The 17,905-nt window shown below is 39.0% G+C and overlaps 1 protein-coding gene and 1 non-coding gene across 12 annotated transcripts in view; one reads left to right on the top strand and one right to left on the bottom strand.

The window, feature by feature from the left end:
* LOC115496005 (uncharacterized) overlaps positions 1-17,905 on the top strand; it is a 51,887-nt gene that overhangs the window by 31,746 nt on the left and 2,236 nt on the right. For 3 of the 6 annotated variants that reach the window (XR_012057029.1, XR_012057028.1, XR_012057031.1), the window contains one exon: positions 141-9,711. This is a non-coding gene — a transcript (uncharacterized protein). The remainder of the gene's footprint in view (positions 1-140; positions 9,712-17,905) is intronic. The other 3 variants (XR_012057033.1, XR_012057032.1, XR_012057030.1) reach the window with 3 other exon arrangements.
* The window catches only part of SLC39A10 (solute carrier family 39 member 10), a 31,632-nt gene continuing 15,282 nt past the window's right edge, over positions 1,556-17,905 (bottom strand). For 2 of the 6 annotated variants that reach the window (XM_030277803.4, XM_072932422.1), the window contains exons 4-11: positions 13,951-14,120; positions 12,783-13,001; positions 11,395-11,515; positions 9,754-10,122; positions 7,874-7,954; positions 6,019-6,209; positions 4,579-4,747; positions 1,556-3,719 (exon numbers count right to left, since the gene is read on the bottom strand). In XM_030277803.4, coding sequence (XP_030133663.3) covers positions 4,589-4,747; positions 6,019-6,209; positions 7,874-7,954; positions 9,754-10,122; positions 11,395-11,515; positions 12,783-13,001; positions 13,951-14,120 — 1,310 coding nt within the window. In that variant the 3' untranslated portion in view covers positions 1,556-3,719; positions 4,579-4,588. Of the gene's footprint in view, positions 4,748-6,018; positions 6,210-7,873; positions 7,955-9,753; positions 10,123-11,394; positions 11,516-12,782; positions 13,002-13,950; positions 14,121-17,905 lie in introns of all 6 variants that reach the window. The other 4 variants (XM_072932423.1, XM_030277802.4, XM_072932426.1 and 1 more) reach the window with 3 other exon arrangements.

Below are 17,905 nucleotides of genomic sequence, written 5' to 3' on the forward strand. Positions count from 1 at the left end.
AACTAGCAGAAGTAATTAACAGCTTTTAAACTTTGCAGTGAGAATTCTGGCTGTCTTCCAAGTGAATTACAGTGATACTGATAGGGCTGCCCAGGGAAGTGCTGGGCTGCTGCTCAGATCACTGTCCTGTTTTCCTGCAGGAGCTGCCAGCTGATGCTCCTCACTGTCAGCTGGGGAATGCAATTACAGTGCCAGGGGCACTGACACTGGGATTGGCTCTGTAAGTGTTCTGAGGATGTTCTTTTCCTCTAAAATCATTACAAATGTCAATTATGTACTGGATCCAAGTGGTGTTTATTTTGCCTCTCCTGAAGGAGATGTATGTCAGAACAATAGAATTACCAACACCTTTTTTTTTTTTTAATAGATGTAATCTTTACTGAAACTGATGCATTTCAGTGTTTACTCAGTCACTGTTTGCTTGCTGGCTTAATCTCACCTTCTATCAGAACTTGTTTCAGTGACTTCTAAGAAAGGGACATTATGTAAACACCACCCAATTACTGTCATCTAAATTGACTCTGTGTGAGTCAGCACTCAGGGGACAGTAAGTGAGAAACACAGCTCAGTGAAGTTAAAAGCATTTTAAAATAGGCATAAGAGAAATAGCTCATTATAACTACTGGAGGCAGAAAGGCCACAATAATCAGCTTAATTAGCACAGGAGTTGTGTCAGTCATCAGCAAAACACCTTCAGGCACTTGGCAGGCAGTGGGCTCAGAGAGGGGCTGCAGCCCCTTACACTTGGAATCTCATTTTAATAGAATTTTCGTCAGCTCCCAGAATTTTTCAGGAATTGTATCTTTGTATCTCTTATATCTTGGTTAACACACTTCATTCATCACTCTAGGAAAGCCTGTGATGGTTTTGAAGTACAGCTTGTGGCCTCTTGTGGGCTGGTTGGCTGCTTCTGCATCTTTTTTTTTTTTTGGTCTAGAGGTATTTTTCCCCACCTTGTCTCAGTACTGCAGCTGTACTGAATATACAAAGACACTTGCACAGAATCCTTTCCCACAGATCTTTGACTGCAAATGCTGCTATTACCAAGGATCAGTCAGGAACACAACTGCTATTTGATGACATTCTTACACAGGTATGATACAAAGCCACACATCCTTACCTTAATTTCCTACTGTGTATCCATGCTGGTATGTTCACATTCCCTCCTGAGTTTTCACTGTACTTTATTGTGTTGTATCTCCATTCTGGTGAAATTACTTTTCCACTTAAAACATTCTTAAGACTTTTTTTTGGGGAGGTTGTATTGAGCAGTCCAATGACTACAGGATCAGCCAGATGATCACAGTAATTTTCTATGGAATCCCCCAATCCACTGTTCTTGTTTTTAGTATTGCTCCTACCTGACTGACCTAGACATAAATGTTGGACAGAGCATTTATGTTGGTTTTTAATTGTTTAAGCAACCCTGTTAAGCAAAGTACTTTGACACCCTCCTTTTCAGAATTTCTTCTAGGGGCTTGTAGTGATGTCTGCTGAACTGAAAGGAATACTAAAACACAAAAGTAATCACACCATAAGAAGCTCAAGAGAAATATCTGCTCCTTGAATATTTTTTTTTTTATTTTCTGAAGGCTCCTTATGTATAAGGAACACACATAAAATGAACACAACACTGTTGACAATGAACAAAACAGCATTTGATAATTTCCAGCTTTATAAAATTTTTTAAAAATGGTTTAGTTATAACAAAAAAAAAACCCCAATAGCTCAGCAAGTTATCTTATTGGACCATTATCACATTTTAAACCATAGACTCAGTTAATGGGGAGAGGAAAGAAAAAATATTAAAAAAATAATCACACTGCATCTAGCAACTACAACATTTTCTAAGCATAATCACAGCGGATTGAGTGCAATGTGATTTACATCAGAATTCACATGGGATGTCACACAGTGACAGCATTGTAAAATATACAAGTAACATTTATGCCCTCCAACAAATACAAGTTAAATGAGACTCTGGATTCAAGCCAAATGGAATGTTGAAGCCAAGTAGAAATGTAGTGGAATTCAGATTGTCTGTAACATGACTCAGAAGTGTACATTAGAATCATCTGGAATTCAATACTGGTGGAAACGTAGAGAGGTCACAGCTTTTACACTGCTCTGTTACATTTGCAATAAATACTAGAAAATAAAAGTAAATCTATGTTCTATGAAAAATACAGTACCTACCTTCAACGACCACGTTTTTCCCTTGTCTGAAGATGGTCTTGGAAGGAAGTTAACTATTTTCCTACAGAGGCAGTGTACTGAGCTATAACCACATTCCAACTAATACAACAGTAAGTATACTACTGGAAATACAGAAATCTTCATTTGAAAAGAATTAGGAGAAATAAATCTTTTAAAAAATCATTTGATAAAACATCAGCTGCATAATGACCCCTTTATATTTCAGAAGTAACAGAAAAAAAAAAAACAACCAAACTTAAGTCAGTCAGTTTAATACAAAAGAAATAGAGATTGTTTAAACTCAGATCTTCAGAAGGTATCCAGAAGTTTTGTCTCATTGACCTAACATGGGCACTATGCAAAAATGTCATCCAGGAGTTTTACACTGCAGAAATTCAGCAATCTGAAGCTAACAACAGCGTGTTTGCTAATTAGGGTTCTACACTAATCATGTTTAAAGAGGAAAAAAGAAAACCTGAGTTCAGAACATCAAATGGCTGCATGCCTGAACTCTGGGCTTTTGGCTTCTTCACTGAAGAAACTGCACCCTTCTTTGAAATGGACCCTTAATACTGTTTCCTGATACTGCATTAGAAAAAATACTGGCAACCAACTGATACCTTTAAAACACATGAGCTGCTCTCAGTAAAAGCTAAACTGACCAATGAAGCTTCCAAAGTAAAGGGCCACAGGAAACACGGGAACTTGAAATGGAATGCAGATACCCACTGGCTCTCATTAAAGGCGTTAGGATTAGTGTTTTTAGCAGCTACACTGGCACCAAGCAGACTGGAACTTTAAAACTTTACAGCACACAGTCAAAGTACAGCTTTTACCTGGCATACACAGTAGAGGGACAAACTGGATGTTTTAAAAAAAAAGCTACTACCATGCTTAGGACTGGTACTACAGAATCAACTTGCACTCCCCACAAACTCACAATTAATTTTTTTTTTTTTTAAGGGGATGGGTACAAGAAGAACTAATTCATGTCTGGCAATAAATGCCTGTCAGCACAATCTGATCTAGGACAGCTGGTCCCAGCAAGTTAAGGCCCAAATTTTCAGTCTATTCTTCTAAATGACACATACCATGGTTCTACCACATCTGCTTTTTAATAATCTAATTTAAATACCAAAATTGTAAAAAAATATCATAGAAATTAACTCCTTTATACTGGAAGTAGAAATCTTCTTACATATTCTTTACTGCCAGAAATGGCTGGTGTCACAATGTCTGATATCAAGGCATTGTAGGAACAGATCTGATGCGCTGTTACAGTATCGTAAATACCCTACCAGTACAACATATACAGAGCATAATTTAACCCTTGTGTCTAGCTTCAGGAACTAGCACCTTGCACCTTGGTTTAACATGAAGAGGAGAAAACAGTCCAAATTAATCATTTTAAAAAACGGAGAAATTCCCACATGGATTCTCTCGTTAAAAGAGTTTGCACAAATTCACAGCCACAATTCTTCAGTAGTTTATGCTGCAAGTGGCACACAATACATGTTTAGCATCTGTAAGAAAGAACCAGAAACAGCTCAATAACTCCAAGGTCAGGGATTTCCCCAAGCTAACACTAATTCTACTACATTTTGCATTTTCCTACTAATATCAAGGAACAAACATCAAATAAATCTCAGCTGGGGAAAAACATCATCAAACTGACCCTCGACAGAAGTTACACTTTGCAGAGTACATGGCAACAGCCTGCCTTCTTACACAGGAGCTTTGCAATGATGGAGTGCAGCTTAACACAGCTTGTAAGAATTTAAACAGTGTTTAGGCTTGGGGTTTCTTTTCAAAAATTTAAGCCAGCACAGTGGTTTCCAGCCATGTCCTGGTGTAAGACTGAATACTTAAGTCACCACTATGCAGAAAAATCAACACAGGATTAATATGTGTCTATACAGATGTGCACACACACAAGTGTATATCTGCACATCTGTCTATAGCTATTTAGATCTATACATACCTCGAGACAGTTAGGAGCTACTCAAGACTCATGTGGCACTAAAAGTTTCCTTGGGTTCCTTGCACAGGTGTGAGTTTCAGCTGTAACTGTTGGAATGGTATTTTCCCAAATGAGATCTTTTCCTGTACTTTTTCTTTCTTAAGTAAGCAGTGCTCCCTATACAGCACCCTGACCTTGGCCTTTATTTCTCAGATTTAGGGTCTCCTAAACATCGCTCACTCAAGTTTAGGAGTTGTGCTGGGTAAGCTCAACTGATGGGATTAGAGAAAAGCAGAAGCTACTCTAGGCAGAAAGGAATCTCCTGTCCTTGTGTAAGCAGTGCAAGCACCACGTGTCTTCTGAGCAGTGTGCACACAGCCATACAGTGCAGACTCAAAGCCAGACAGCCAGACAGTGATTACCAGCATCAGGTCAAAACTGGATGTCAAGCACTATTTTGTCTTCATAGAGGGCAATCACCAGCATGATGGCAAATCCAAGAAGCAGGCCTAGATTCTGAAGAATAAACTGCCCCACAGGACAGTAACCATGCTCCTCATTGTCTCCATCTCCATGAAGCATTTCTGGAAGCTAAAAGATACAAAGCAATTTAAGAAGTTATTTCACCTCTATTCCATTTATACATGAACACTTTTACAAGATGATATTGTCAAAAATAAACACTTCAGGGTTCAGATATCAAACCAATATACTAAGACACAGCTTAAACTCTACTGAACAACTACATTCAATAAAACCATGGTCACATGGTATGTTTACAAAATAAACTAAAAATGCCTTTCCTTGAACTTTCACCAGATCATCCATGTAATTGAACATTAAGTTCCTCAAGATAGGGTGCAGCCCAATATTCTTCAAGTTCTGCTCTTTTCATTTTAAAAGAATTCAAGTCATGCTCAAGTAAACATATGACTTTGGTTAATGTAGCCAGTCATCTGAGACAGCCAGGAAGGAATCAAAATCTACTCTTATTGTGTGCCAGGTAAAGAGATCTTTCAGAAGGAGGTTGATCATGCAAACACCAAGACAAAACTGGTTCAGTTTCAAGTGTTTCTTGCAGAAGATTTCCTGCTGTTGTTGAGTCAGGCCATGGGATTTTGGTTACTCTTAAGATGGTCGAGGGAAAGAAAAGGGAATGAAGGAATGAAAGTACTGCCTCCCTTTATCCATGACATCTTCAGTCAAAAGACAGGAATTAAGTATCAGACACAGAGCTTACAAGGAAGTGATATTTCAGGCATTATAGGCTACTACTTCACCTAAAGTTGCAAGAAGGATCACTCTACCCAGACATTCTATTTAACAATTTAGCAGGCCCGGGAAAGGATTTATTCACCTATTAATAGATTAGGGTGATTTTATAACAACAGCATATTTACAAGTTAAAGACTCCATAATGAAGTGGAGAGCATTAGAGCATTACAAAGTACCCCAAAAGTGAAAAATTATCATGTTTGGGCTGGGAAAGTGGGAAAATTGCCTTATTTAAATGAAGCTCTGAAGCAGCTTAGAGAAGAGAAATCAGGACAGAATATGGGCTGGTAACATGTGCACAGCAGTATTGCTGCCTGAAGGGTCTGATCTATGCTGTATACACACTAAGGATAAAGCACCTGTGTGTTCTTGAAGTAGCAACATTTTTCCACCAGGTAATTTTTGTAAAAGCTACTCATCACAAGAGCTCTGGATTACCAGCTGCTCATAGTAAAAGCTCAGACTAAATTTTCCAGCACTGAATATATGACGATGAAATCTCAGTGAAGAATAAGCCTGACCACCAGACTGAAGTGCAGCACTCAGAGAAGCGCCAGGTTCCTGCCCCAAGCCCCAGGCAGCCGTACCATGTCAACCAGGGCCACGTAGAGGAACATGCCGGCGGTGACGGCGAAGATCCAGAGGGTGATGTTGTTGGTGTACTGCCCCACGGCCGTGCCGATCAGCATCCCGATGTAGGCCATCATGGCCGACAGCAGGTTGTACACGATGGCCTGCTTCACTGTCATCCCCGCCTTCAGCAGCACCGCAAAGTCACCTGCGGGGACAGCACGGCCATCAGCAGCCTGAGCCACAGGATCGACCACCTCGGGAGAGCTGCACTTAGGCACAGCCATCCCTCAAATATCATTTCAAGGTGCCCGTTCATCATGCTGATTGTCAGAAAGGAGCGGTGATTAACTGGGAAGGCTGAATGGAGGGGTCTAGGCCTGCTCTTCCCACAGAGAACACACCTGTGTGCACACACTCATCTTTCTCAGAAGTTCTTCACTGCACACAAAACCAGAGGCTTAGTCAGGATCAATACCTGTGAAAATTCCTCTTAGCTAAACACACCTCATTATGCAAATCCAGGGAGAGAATAATGAGGCATTTGTCCCCACAGAAGATGACAATGAATTTGAATTTGAGCACAAGGAAGAGTTACATTCACAAAGAATGACTTCACATCCACGCTGAGTCAGTTTTCTGGGTGAAGGCATGCCAGGGTAATGTGTTTTATTCTGAATTCAGGGCAGCTTTGCTAAATTAGGTGCTAAAAGTAGGTATTCTGTAAAAATCTAGATTTCAGTCTTGTAATCAGCTCTAATAGTTTTATTCCATTCAAACTGAATTCTTGTGATCACGAGAAGTGTAAGATGATGTACAGACATGAGGGCAATTAAAGTAATATTCTTACATAATATTCTTATACCCATGCCTGTAATTATTTGCCTAATCTAGAATAAAAAATTAGAATCAAAACATATCAAAATTTAAAAAAAAAATAGGTATAAACTACTCACCCCTTATACAAGGTTCATTTCATCATGCTATGCTGGCAAGTTCTAAGCACTCTAATATACATTGCAATCCTTTATATACTGCAACAGCTTCACTTAACTAATGATTTTGTAGCATAGGTGTCAAACCACCAACGTCTGCTCTATTATTTCCCCCCTATGCCCACGATTTACCTATAGCTCAGGAGCTGCCTATATAAAATGCTTTCCCCTCATCACCTCTAAGGTTTTAGAAGTGTTGGTTTTACCTCACTTTTGATCATTCAGACCCAACAGCTCTTCAAGTGAGCAAGCTGTGAGAACAGACATAAGTCAATCTAGCACAACTTCACTTCAGTGGAAAAACAGAAAACTCCTCCTCTCTCTGGTTGCTCTTTTTAAACTCTCAGGGTGCAGTAAATTTTCATGCAATGTGAAAACAACAGGTTTCATCATGGTTAGCTACCTCCAGAAGAAATGCTTCAATTAGGGGGGGAAGTATCAATGGCACTGGCAACAGTGCCCTACAGGCTTTACCCTAAATGGCCACACCTGCTGAACTTGGCCACAGTTGGAACAAAGCCTCTTCTGAAGATCCCCACATGGAATTTTACTTATGTAAACCTGTGTTTACTTATGTGACTTAACTTTGTGTAAGACAATGTCACATAGAGTAGTGTGAAACTCTATAAAATGTTCTTAGGAGCATACATGCTTAACAGTTTTAAAACATGCTCAAAAAGCTTTACACAAGTGCTGTAACTGACACTACCAACACAATCCTGTAGCAGTACCTACTCTAAAGCAATATTTCTCCCTCACCCTCTGAAGTTCTGGTCACTGCTGCAGCTTCTGCACTGCATTGTGCTTAGCACAGTACTACAACAGCTTTTAGATAAGGATTTTGTACAGATGGAGCACAGTTTCTAAACTTAGTTACCTAATTCATGGGGAAGCTCGTGACAAAATACTGCTATAGATGTACTAATTCCCCCTGTCAGTCCAGCACTAAAAGCTGCTCCTAGAAAAAAAAAAAAAAAAGAAAAAAAATTAAAATGATATTTCACTATTTTCAGGTCAGAAAATCAATTGACTTTGCAGAGCTGACACTCTTCTGTTAGAATGCACATTAATATTTTTCAGTATGTCTGTGTCCTGTCTATATAAATGGAAAATACTGGAAGCACTCTGGGTGTGCATTACCACTGCAGGCTTTATTACTCATTTATCTGGCAGACAAATCCTGGAGAGGAGAACACAACTGGCTAAAAATGAGCCATAAAGGCAACAAGCTAATAAGTAACACCACTTTTACACTTTTAGGAACTCTCAAGTACATGAGGACAGTTAGAAATGTACATGAGCAAGAGTGTGTCTCTCTCCTTTCCAGCTTGGAAATCCAAACCAATATTTAACCCATAACGTCTCCAGCTCCATTCTACTTATTTTTAGAGAACATATCAGCAATATTAGTAAGCCAGACCTGGAAAATAATAAGGGTAAAAACATTGCCATAAATATCTTTCAGTACTTTTGCATAAGCTAATTGAATTCAATCAATTTTAAGTTCATACCTTAAATAATTCTGAGATGAGAAAACTGGCATTAAATTTCTGTACTGTAGCAGAGAAAAGCACAAAAAGAGCCTGAAGTGAGCAGTCTAAACAGGCAGCATAAATTGTGAAAGAGAAGACACAATCTGAAGACAGAGGAGGAATTTAACTTTCCTCTGGATTCCTCATAGCTTGATACATTGAAAAGATGAGCATGCTTTTCTAAAATCTACAATTTATCACAGATTCTGCTGTTTGGGCTTAACCCAGAAATATTTAGAAATGGAGTTTCAGTACTGTGAAGTTCTCAACAGAAGGCGTGGCAATTGTTTTTGGCCTTAGAACCCACTGTCTAAATGTCTTACCTGTTTAATGTGAAAATGAAGAAACAAGTTAGTTTTCAAGGAGTTTAGTTTCTTTAGCAGTTGTCAGAAGGAAGTGGAGAAACTGTAGTAGATTCCATTGTTAACAAGAGACCCTGACAAACGCTTACGCCCCATCCTTCAAAATGTCCCTTCTGCCATTAGCTCAGAACCCTGCGTACTCTTACTCTTAAGCAGCCACCTTTGTAAGAATCAAAAGTGTGCACTTCAGTCCTTTCACCATCATCCTGACCTGTATATCCAAATTAATACACTTTGCAATTCAAATCACATTTAGAGCATTGTGTGACTCCAAGTTGATTTAATAAATCTAACAAAATCTGTCTGGTATTTCAATTTCTTCTGCACTTGGCTAGAAATAAATCTGTAATAATATTTTGATTAAATAAAATTTAAATTATCCTAAGTAGTACTTTCAAAATATTATTTCTGTAACCTGACTTACAGTGTATTTTTATTTGCATGTACTGTGTAATTCTATATATTAACAATAATAGAAATAGTATTATTACTCTTGTTAGTAAATATCATTCTAAGAAAGACTGAAAGGCATTTATTTATAATTCTAAGGCAACTGAGACCGAAACAAGAAACGTGGGTTACTGTGCTCCATAAATCCCAAGGTCTGTCTCCACCTTGGCAGAGACTTTGTCTGTCACTGCTACCGAGACACTAATTTTAGTGCAAATAGCACAGAATATTAACAAAAGGGAAATTATTACAATTGACAGCCTTTCCATTTCTGCTGTGCAGGAGACTGAACAACGGCAGTAACCACAGGTGCTAACTGGAAGCCTTACCTGTGATCACTGATAAGTCAAATATTAGCAGAATTACTAAAGGTAAGGAGAAACTGTTGAGAAACACTCAGTGCTTTTGCTTACCGATTGCTAAGCCATCACTAAAGTTGTGAATGCCATCTCCCATAATTACCATCCAAGCAATATTAGCTATCCCAGTATCTTTCAGGTCTTTTCCAGAATGACAGTGGCCATGGGAATGATGGGAATGTTTGTGATGCCAGTGGTGACTGTGTTTTCTAGCTATCATTTTATCTTCGCCATGGCTGTCATACTCGGAATCGTGCAGCTCGTGCTCTTGGGTGGCGTGGGAGACGTCGTTGTGAGAGTGGCGCAGGTTGTTGTCCTCTTCCACTGACAGGTAGTTTTTGGCAGGGGGCTCCAGCTGCCCATCCAAGTCAGTGAGTTCAGTTTCATTCAGTCGATCTTCAGACAAAACCGAGTCATCTGCTCCTGCATCCAATCAGTTGGGAGAGACACTGAGTTAATTCCTGTTTAACCAGCGGCCACTGCACCCTTGACCTAAGAGTTAACTGCTCTAGGAAAGCAAAACAAGTATTTTAACACATCCCAGTCTAGCAACTTTGTTGTTAGCATTCAATCCAAAAACTAAGTCTGTCATTGAGACATTTTTCCACAAATGTGCATGTACAATATATAGAATTCTCCACTGCAAGGCAGCAGCACTGCATCCATAGCACTCAAAGCCAGTTTTAGCCCAGCCTACACTTGTGCCTGTAATTTTGCTAATGACAAAGTTTATGGTTTAACACTGGCAAAAGAGAGTTGCCAGAATGATAATAATGTCTTAGAGCTGTAGATGGGATCTGAATGGTTTAGGAAACCCTACCTGGCTCTGCCTGCACATGCCCACAGGGCTCAGCCTCCGCTGTCATGCAGACATTTCAAATATATGTTCAAACCCCTGCACTGCTGAAAACTTTCCATGTTCTGTGTCAGTGCCTCAAATCTCATTTGAGATTGTTTGAGTGGAGAAGGCTGCAGTCCTAACCCTCTCTTCTACAAACCAATCAAATTAAATAAACTACTTTGCAAATACAAATTTGTATAGGTTCTTCATCAACAAATTAATTCTGCAGCCATGCAGGCAACAGAATTGGAAGGTTATGAAGCAAAGCCTTTGCCCTTCCCTCCTCCTGTGAGAAGGGGGATACAGCATTTCTTCTGCGTATACACAAAATGAGCATTCACAGGCTGTCATGAAGGAACAGTGTGCAAAAGTTGTTTTGGATACTTGAGTGTTCAGGATACTCAGCTGTATTTATGGAAAGAAACAGAAACTGTAACTGGTCACATGCTGGAATCTTCAAAGTGGAAGATATCCCCATTCATTGTGTGGGTGTTCATTTTTGATCTAATTTTTGCCAGGGCTGAGCTAGTCAGTTATAGCTTAACCAAAACACCAAAACCACCCTGAAACAAACAAACAAACAAACAAAGACCAGCAGCCACCCAAAACATGACTGCTTCAGAAGTCTGAGAACCATCTCTATGGCATATTAGGAAATGTTCAGAGTGCTCTCAGATCTAAAAACCAACAAAATGAAAAAGATTTAATAGGGAAAAGCCTATTAAGTCTTATTAACAATGATTTGCATAATAGCAGCAAACTGTACAAGAGGTTACATGCTACATACCATGCCCCAGTAACCTGCTCCTACTTTGGATCTCCCAGTCAAGAGAATTCTGACAGTAACTGCCTACCTGCAAGGGGTTTCAGCTGAAGCCAGTCAGCATCTGGTCTGTTATTTAATTTGTGATCAGAAAGTTTCCTTCCAATTGGTGATTCTTCAGTTTGGGGTTTTTTGCACCATTTCTGCTTACTCTGCAACAGAAAACAGGTAACATCTGGTTTGTGACAGGACATTGATGGAAATAACAGGAACTGAAATGCTGTCCAAATCTCTCTTCTAAACAGACCAAGCTACTCTCTCTTACCACGTATGACAGAAATATGTTACTTCACAATATTCATCTTTATAAGGCTCAGCAACAATCCCTATTCCAGCAGGAGTTCTTAGCTACTTTACATGGAATCTCACTCCCAAACACTTACCAGAGATATATTTCACTTTAGTAAGATGGGATATTCTGACAAGGATTGCTCTTATAACCCAGAAGTACTTCCATGCAGCTATTAGATTTGTTCAAGAAAGCAAACTTGCAGCAAGAATAGCTCCTCTAAGTTGTTCAACTTTTATTTTTCTGTTTTATATTCCTGTAACTTCCTTGTACTTACTTCCCTTTAAGAAAGCAGGAAGCTCTTTTCTATTTGCAGCCCATAGAGCAGATCCCAAGGATTTGCCAAAGCAGCCTAGGGGATTTAATTATTTAATTAATCTCAAAGAAGAAATACACAATGTAATGGTTTTTATCCTTTTATCAGAAGATCTAAGAAATGCCTCCTCCAACACAGAAAATCTTTTCCTGCCTGTCCAGTTCAGACAGCAAGTATGACATGAAAACAGAGAAGCTGAAAAGGTTTCACAGTCATTTTGGGACAAGCAAGATGATATTTTCACCAAAATAATTTTCTCCTTAAAACTGAATGACAAAGGCAAAGGCTAAAACTGAATTTCCATCCACACTCACACTCTCCACGGTAGCTGCTCTCCTTTTATACCCCTATCATAAATATAGAGTGCTCCCAGCACTAAAAATCCAATCATTTTTTGAGAAACAAATTAAAATCTGACTGGCAGTTTACAGAAAACAGGATGTTGGCATTTTTCTGATGTTGAAAACCTGGACATCTCTGTTACACTGGCATTGTCAGGTAAGAGCATACTGCTAAATTTCTTGTCAATTGTCTGACAATTGCTGGTCCTATAAGCAGATCTTTCTTACATGCTTTCTCCAAAGCCCAGGAAGCTTTAGAGGAAGAGCTGCAGCTTCCTCCATCAGATTTCTACACTGTGTTCCCAAATTACCTTGTTGAGAAGAGCAACTTCTTTAGGAAAGGGATCCCTCACATAACATCAGATAGAATACAGAGCAGCAGCAGCACTTGTTCGGAGTTAACACAGTTCCTCAGCACTCACAAGGTAGCTTTGGGGAACACATTTTAAACAGCAAACAATTTCAGCACCTACCTTTTGTTTATTGTAATGTTTGTACATTCTTATACAATGCTCAATGATGAAGAGAACATAAATGCCTCCGAGTGCCAAGAGCCCTTTGAGCACAGGATCATTTTCCTCCAGAAAGCCCTCAGGGTGCACTGCATGCGCGTGGCCGTGCCGGTGCGAGTGCCTGTGCTCGTGCACGTGGCCTTGGCCATGGTGGTGGCTGTGGTTGTGGTCTCCATGGGACTGGTGGGAGAGACAACAGTGACACCACTGGGGCAACCACAACACTGGAATGACACTGGGCTAGAAGAAGCAACAGAAACCCCCACCCTTTTTTGCTTTTTCTTCACACTAACACGTTTTGCCACGTAAGTTTTTCAATAGATTATTCATTATCCTAATCAGTAAAAAAATTCCTCTGGGATTTTTTTTTTTTTTGAGGGGGTAGATAATGTAGCTTCAGCTTTTCTCTCACGATCCTGAAAATGAGACTAACACTCAGAAATATCACAAGGAATTATCATTCTTACTCTCCCATTAGCAACCAAGCCTTATGACATTTTAAACTATTACAGTCATTTACAACCTAAATTCTGATCTGAAATATGAACTTCAAAAAAAACCCCTAAAACCACAACAAAAAATGTGTATTAGAATTATACAAAGAAAACATGAAAACATTAAGTCTTTGTGCTAAACAACTGAGGTAACAAAATTTTACAAAATACTTCCTCTTTTTAAGAATTACAGTACACCATCATGAATTAAAAGCTGCTCACCTTCCTTGGGCAATTGTTTGATTCAGTACACAATACTTTCTCCCTCAAATATAGTAACCAGGCAGGTTAATCCCCAGGAAATACTTTAGGTACTGATACACAACAATCAGTAAGCAAGAGACAGCAATACTGCTAATTTTAAAATACTCTTCTTGGGCTCCTGAGTGTTTTACAGTAGTGTGACACTACTTCAACAATGAATATGCAACTACTTTTCCCCACCTTTTGTTTAGAGAAACAAATTTCCTTCCTTTCTGTCAGCAGAAAGTCTCCAAAAGTGTTGGTGTCCTTCACAGTCAAGTCAATCTACAGGTGCATCAGTGAACCTTTTTTTATTGACACTATCAAACAATTAATCAAAAATTCCAGACTCATTTACAGTTAAGAATAAAAGGTAAGGAAACCATACTTACATGTGGTAAGAGATGGAGCAGTGCATCTCCACTCATTGTTCCTACAGCCAGAGCTACCAAGAAAGTTAGAAGAAATTTGAAGCACCATTGGTTAATGATGGGAACCAAGATCACACCTAGCAAGGAAAGCAGGCTAATGACGGTGATAGAGATGATACCACAAAACCAGGCTGTGGGAAGAAATGAACACAGAAAGGTTATCAGAACAACACCTGGAAAACTTTTAAGCCTGATTAATGACTTTCAACTATCTCTTAAGAAGATGACTTTCCTTTAACCTAAGTTGTGTGATTGTACACTGAAAAGGGGCTGAAAAATATGAAGGCAGTACTGAAGTCCACAGAAAAACCAAAACCACACAGGCTTATTCACAGCACAGTATAATATAGTGAGACATCAGAAAACAATTAGCTAGAAAGAGCCCAGCAATTCTTCCCGACTGTTAGTTCCAGGCTTAGCTTTGTAGCCCTCCATGAAACAAAAAGCAAAAGGTTTCACACTGGGACAAAACCATCTCTGCTACTTAACTTACAAGGGCTCTACAAGCACTAATATGTATGTAACAGTTGTTTTGAATATGGTTCTGATGCAAAATTTTTCTGAATTCTGTATTTCTCCCCATGTTTAGTTTGGCACTATTTATTTCACCTGGTGCTTTGAAACATACACCTTTATTCATGAGAAGATTCAACCTTTGGCAGAGGAACTCTAAAATTGAATGGTTTTCAAAAAGCTGAAAGCAACTTGCTACCACCAAATAGTAGCATTTATTTTTTCTGAGAATCTTTACTGTTGCCATTAGAAGAAGTGGTAATGGGATGTGGTACACCCAACATATTCCTCTTAATGTGAAGATGTGAAAATTTCTACATGATGTTGAAAAGAAGGAATTACAGAAGAAACAGATCCTAGAAACAAAGAGACATGGCTCTTTCAGTCAGCATCTCACTCTAATAAAGTATTTTCTTTAAGTTTTAGTACAAAGGCTTTGATTTTCTTCCACAGGGTTTTTCCTAGCTCCACTTTTTATCCAAAATGTATGTCTACCATAATTTGCCAACTTTAAGATAAGTTACAACTCCTGACTCAGAATACCTAACATTTCCACATTTCAGAGCACAATCTGACTTTCCTTGCATCTGTGAGAGTCCACAAGTAGGGGAAAACATCCTGGAAAATGGCGCAGGGTATGGGTGAGAGAAGAGGAACAAATGTATTGTAGCTGCTCAGTGTCAACATCAGGGTGAAACACTCCCAAGAATTCTGTCTGTACCAAACCCACTCTGGAGCAGATTTATACGACTTTGCCAACAGAAGTGTGGCTGTTGCAGGCTCAGTCTGGTTCAACACCAAAGCTCACAACATCTGATGCTTTAAGTTTTATTTTGGGATATTCATTCTTACTATGTCTGTGGCTGTCATTCCATAACACTGCATAGAAGGAAAGAGGCCATCTGAAATGCAAGGGGTACAAGACCACATCCACTGTGAGAAAATGACTGGAAAAAACATTAGACAGTATGAGGTGTGCACTGACAGACATGAGTACTGAGAGCATAGAAAAGAGAGTTGGTGATATGGCAAAAGTCTGCTGTCAGATGAGGAACTGAAAAACTGAGGTTGGAAAACAGGAATACAAAAGCAGGTCTAAAATTGAAGCAGGACCTCGATAACCAAAATACTGCCACAGGTCCCCAGACTGATGCTCAGAGCACTTCAGCTCCATACCCTGGACCGACAGGCTGTGCTGAAAACCCAGCATACCTGGAGCTGTTCCTCAATGCTCAATCAAGCACATATGCACCAGCAGCCCAGATAAAAATGACAGCCTTTGAGCAGGACACTGCCCCAAGGTGGACACACTCTGGTGTTCAGTGCCAGGGTAGATGATCAACAGCCTTACATGGAGAAAAATGGAAAGGCTGAAGTTTCATCTATCACAGCAGGTTTGGCAGATACACCTCTGAGGGGCTGGAATACTCCTGTGGATGATACAGGACCTAAAAATGGTATCATGATTAAGAAAAGGCACATGGGATTAGAATGTGGAATCTGTGCCCCTCTCGGATAGAGCCCCAGGGAGCACTGGCATCTGCACAGGCAGAATTACAACTTGTGTCTGATCTGAGACACTGCTCATCAACAGTTCTAAGCCATCTCCAGCTTCAAACAAAATGCTCCCTGTTTATTTGTGGGACTTCTACTGGCTTCTTTCATTAGCAGGGTGTGCCTTTTCTTTTCAGTTGTTTAGGGGGCTCAGTGGTGACAAAGCTCAGTTCTATGGATAAGCCCTTGAAAATCCTCCACTAGAAGATGTCACAGAACTACCTGTAAATTACAGGTGGAAAACCCAACACAGCTTCGTAAGGTTTGGCCATCAGTTAATTAAATTATTTTGCTTTAGAAAACCACAGTGAGTAGAGGAAATGGACAGCTCACAGGTTGGTATCAATGAACAGAAGCAACACTGGCCTGTTAAGATTATTTGAAAGCTTTAACTAAAACTAAAGTAAACCACAGAAAGCTCATGTTTAAAAGTGACTGCATCCTCCTAACCTTGGTGAATACTTCTACCTAAAAATGTTTATATTAGCTCAGGTGGGCACACACTTTCATTTCAGTACAGTCCTACAACCTACACGTTAAGTTACTCTATGACTGACATATCAACAGAAATCTTGCTGTAATTAATACAAGAGAATACAGGAAATTTTTATGAAGGATGATTTATCATTATCTAATCAAGCTGTTCTGCAGGTTACTGTTTGAGAGCCAAATCAGTGAGTTAGAACCCAAATTTTTACAAATAACTGGCAAAGGTGTTATTCATACTCAAAGTATCAGATGTCATAAAACATGTTAAATGTTCACAGTAAGCTTCACCAATTTTGCAGATTAAGTATCTTAAAAACATTAAAGGTCTTCAAGCTGAGTTATTAATGAAATCCCTTTCTCATTACAGAGAAATAAAATGCAATCTTTTAAAAAGAAGCTCTCAGCTGTAGAAGCATCCTAATTAAACTGGTTCAAAGCATGTGCAACATGACAGTTTCGTATAGGATTTCAACATGTTAATTGGCAGAAAATGCTTAGAGTTGCTCTAGCAATGCTCTTGGTAATAAGGCAGGGGTCAGCTCTTACTACACTGAGACCACACCACAAAGCAATTTGCTGTCATACAAACTACCCACTGTATCTGCTCTACAGCAATCTCTGAGCAGCTAACAAGACAGCAGATGTGTCACTAGAGGAGATTTATCTATAAGAAGTTAATTATTTTAATGACTCTGCAACAGTTAAGAAAGATTACCAGCAATGCATTCTTCCCAACAGTTATTAACATCTGTGTGAATGCAGTTATTTTCAGGCTTTATTTCTAATGATGCTAACATGCACCTATGCACTAATCAATACTCACATTACCAATACGTTCATTTTCAAAATACAGACATTATATCCAAGATTTTTTAGATTTTTAATATTTTAATGCAACTAAACATCAACAGTTCCATTATAATTTATGAAAGATAGCAGTGGCAAACATGTATTTGAAAAGTACACTCAGTTATGAAATAACAACAATGGATTCTACCCTTAAAGTAACTGCTTTAAAAGCAGTAAAAATATTTTAACTTAGAACTATGGTGATAAGAAGTCTACTCAGTTTTACTCAAGGTATACACAAAAAAAATTAAAACTGGCAAAAGAAGATTTTCATGGAACACTCCTCATGTGCTTAGAGATAAATAGTCAGAAAAGGGAAGTATCAGAAATGACAATTTAAATGCTCTTATACTTGCTTATACCTATTTTTTAAGTTCACAAAAAATTATGCATGTCAATTCTATAGACTTTGTCACTGCTAAAATATAAAAATATTAAGACCTAAAAATCTTATTTTCCAGTGAATGGCTGTGATGATATTGTTGTTCTCTACTCCTGAATTAATATGTAC

This window comes from Taeniopygia guttata, chromosome 7 (genome assembly GCF_048771995.1).
Source record: "Taeniopygia guttata chromosome 7, bTaeGut7.mat, whole genome shotgun sequence".
NCBI lineage: Eukaryota > Metazoa > Chordata > Aves > Passeriformes > Estrildidae > Taeniopygia > Taeniopygia guttata.